The sequence below is a fragment of the Trypanosoma equiperdum genome (genome assembly GCF_001457755.1).
Source record: "Trypanosoma equiperdum strain OVI genome assembly, contig: ctg_1037, whole genome shotgun sequence".
Lineage (NCBI taxonomy): Eukaryota > Euglenozoa > Kinetoplastea > Trypanosomatida > Trypanosomatidae > Trypanosoma > Trypanosoma equiperdum.
This window is the reverse complement of record NW_027122991.1, coordinates 1-2,404: the sequence shown is the minus strand read 5'-3', so window position 1 is coordinate 2,404 and position 2,404 is coordinate 1. Positions and strand designations below refer to the sequence as shown.

General features: G+C 53.2%; 1 protein-coding gene across 1 annotated transcript; it reads left to right on the top strand.

The window, feature by feature from the left end:
* Positions 1–14: 14 nt before the first annotated feature.
* Positions 15–2,315, top strand: TEOVI_000813000 (uncharacterized protein; the record flags this gene model as incomplete). Its single annotated transcript, XM_067219986.1, has 1 exon — positions 15–2,315. One exon carries the CDS (start codon positions 15–17, stop codon positions 2,313–2,315), a length of 2,301 nt encoding a protein of 766 aa, XP_067076087.1.
* Between the last annotated feature and the right edge of the window lie 89 nt (positions 2,316–2,404).

Genomic DNA, 2,404 nt, shown 5'->3' with positions numbered 1-2,404 from the left:
GTATGCATGCGGAAATGGAACGAAGTGAGGCTGACGGAATCTTGGCATGCGGTGCTCAGAGTGAAGGAGCCGATTCTTTTGAAGTTGCTTCTTCGGGGTGTGATTGTGTTTTTCGTCCTTCTGGTGCTGATTGTGCCTCTTTCTCTCCGTATGTTTGTCGAGGGGGTGGTGTTTTGCCGCTTGATGTTGAAATTCCTGTTGGTTTGGCGTATTCAGCGCATGGCAGCACATCAGCTGAGGCTATTTCAGTTGACTATACCTCTTTTTTGCCTATTGTTGGCAGTGACGCTCAGGGTGAATCATCTTTGTGGAATACTCTTGACGATGATGGTGGCGTTGTTTTTGGTGATGTTTGCGCGGGTGGGGACGATGTTGGCATTGATGTAAATGACGTTGAGAGTGTGCACATCAGCAGGGGATGTTCAACCGTACTTGACGCCGGTGGCGTTGGCGCAACTGCTGAAGTATATGCTTTAGATGAAAAGTGGCGTGATGGGACTGCGGTAAGCGCTGAGCCCCCTCGCATTCCAGCAAGTAGGATTTGTCGTACTTGCTTCTCCACTGATACGAGTAGATGTGCGCGTTGTGGCACAATGGTGTGCTCTCATTGTATTCCTTCAGGTTCGTTTCGTCAGTGCTGTACGTTACATCACCTTACCATTATCAACAAGAGGTGCAGGGTAATGACTGAAACGAGGGTGCACGCTAGGTGGGAGTGCCGGAGGTTGTTTAGGCAGTTCCGACTCGAGCAACGGATGAGAAGGCGGAGAGAAAATGTGGTAAACACTCGAGGGTTTGATGTAGTCGTTCTTACACCGGAGCAAAAGGGTGACAACTCTAACCTGCACGAGGTTAAGACGCCTCCTAGAGTCACTCGTCGATTCTTAAACCAAGAAAATGACAGTGAGGAAGATGCTGCATGGAAATCACATTATCTTGAGTCATGGCCATCTGATTCGGGGCAGATGCCACCTTGCGGACTCAAACAAGAGCGGTTTGATGAATTTAATGATGCCGAAAATAGTATGAACCTAACGGCAGATAATGAGCCCAAGACCGAAAGAAAAAGAGCCACAGCATTCTTTGTACCATTAGGTAATAGCGCCGAACCAAGGAGGCCCAAACCTCCGACACCTAGAAACTATGTTCCCGGAATTATCCACAATTGTACGAAAGCTCCGCAGAGCAAGCGAGCAGTTTCAAGAATGCGTTTCCGGCGCCTTCGGAGGCAAAACGCAACGGGTAATACTAAGAACACAACGTTGAATTCTGCTGCTGCAGGAAGAAATGTACAGGAACATCGCGCCGCAAGCAGTTCCAAGCCGCGGCCACAAGAAAGCTGGGCACGGCAAAGACCTGTGCAGCGTCAGGGTGCCTTTATTACGGCAGACCCCGTGAGAGGGATCACGAGAAGCGGCCCAACGTCCAATTCCTGGCGCCGCCGGAATTTCCGCACGAAAAGCCGGTCACCAGCTGGGTATGGCGGCAAAGCAAGTGCTTGCAATTTCCACGGTGATCGATGCGGGGACGCCATGGCACTGGGACGCACATATTACGACGGTAACCCCGTGAGGAGTAAGGGGTTGGCTTACGTTCTGGACGAAGAGCCACCACAGAGAGGATATGAGCCGACGCCACCAACCAGACTGCAGAGCAACCGGGTAGTCAAATCGGGGGTACACAGCGGCGAAGAACATACAAGGATGGGGTGTCAACACGAGTGGGAGCCTGACCAGCAATGTGTACCATTATTTGAGGAGTTTCATGCGTCTTCCTCGACCCCACCCTGGCGGCCTCCGTTCTCGCGTGACCCACCACCTCCGCGCCGCAACCACAGGAACACAAACATAGGAGGTCGAACACACCGTACGCTAGCCCCCTTTCCAGCACGCCAACGCCTTTGCCACCCGCGGCAACGCAGTGCCGCCGACCTCACACGCAACGCAAGTCCCGGGCAGGCGTGCAGCAGATTCCATTACAATCCACTGGACGACGTTGATCGTGCTGCCTTCGTTGGTGGACCGCGCGGAGCACAACGGCAACCGCCTACGAGTGTAGCGGAGCCATGTATTACCGTGCATCTCTTTCCGCCTTCTTCGTACGGAGGGGGAGCGGGAACTTCTGGACGGCATCCGTTGCGGGGTCCAACCGCAAGGAGACACTCAAGTCGTGCCCACAGGCCCTCACCAGCTCGAGCGGCTTCACCTCCGTGGCGAACAGACCTAAACACCCCGTTCATTTGTCCCCCATGGAACGCGAACCGGCCTGACACGTTTATTGCAAAGCCGTATACCCGCACCACGTGCAGAAGGTAGCAATCCTGTGAAGAAAGGGGAGACCTTACTTCATATAAGTACGTTTTGTTCCCCTCTTTCGCTCACTCTGCGAATGGATGTAATTGGTA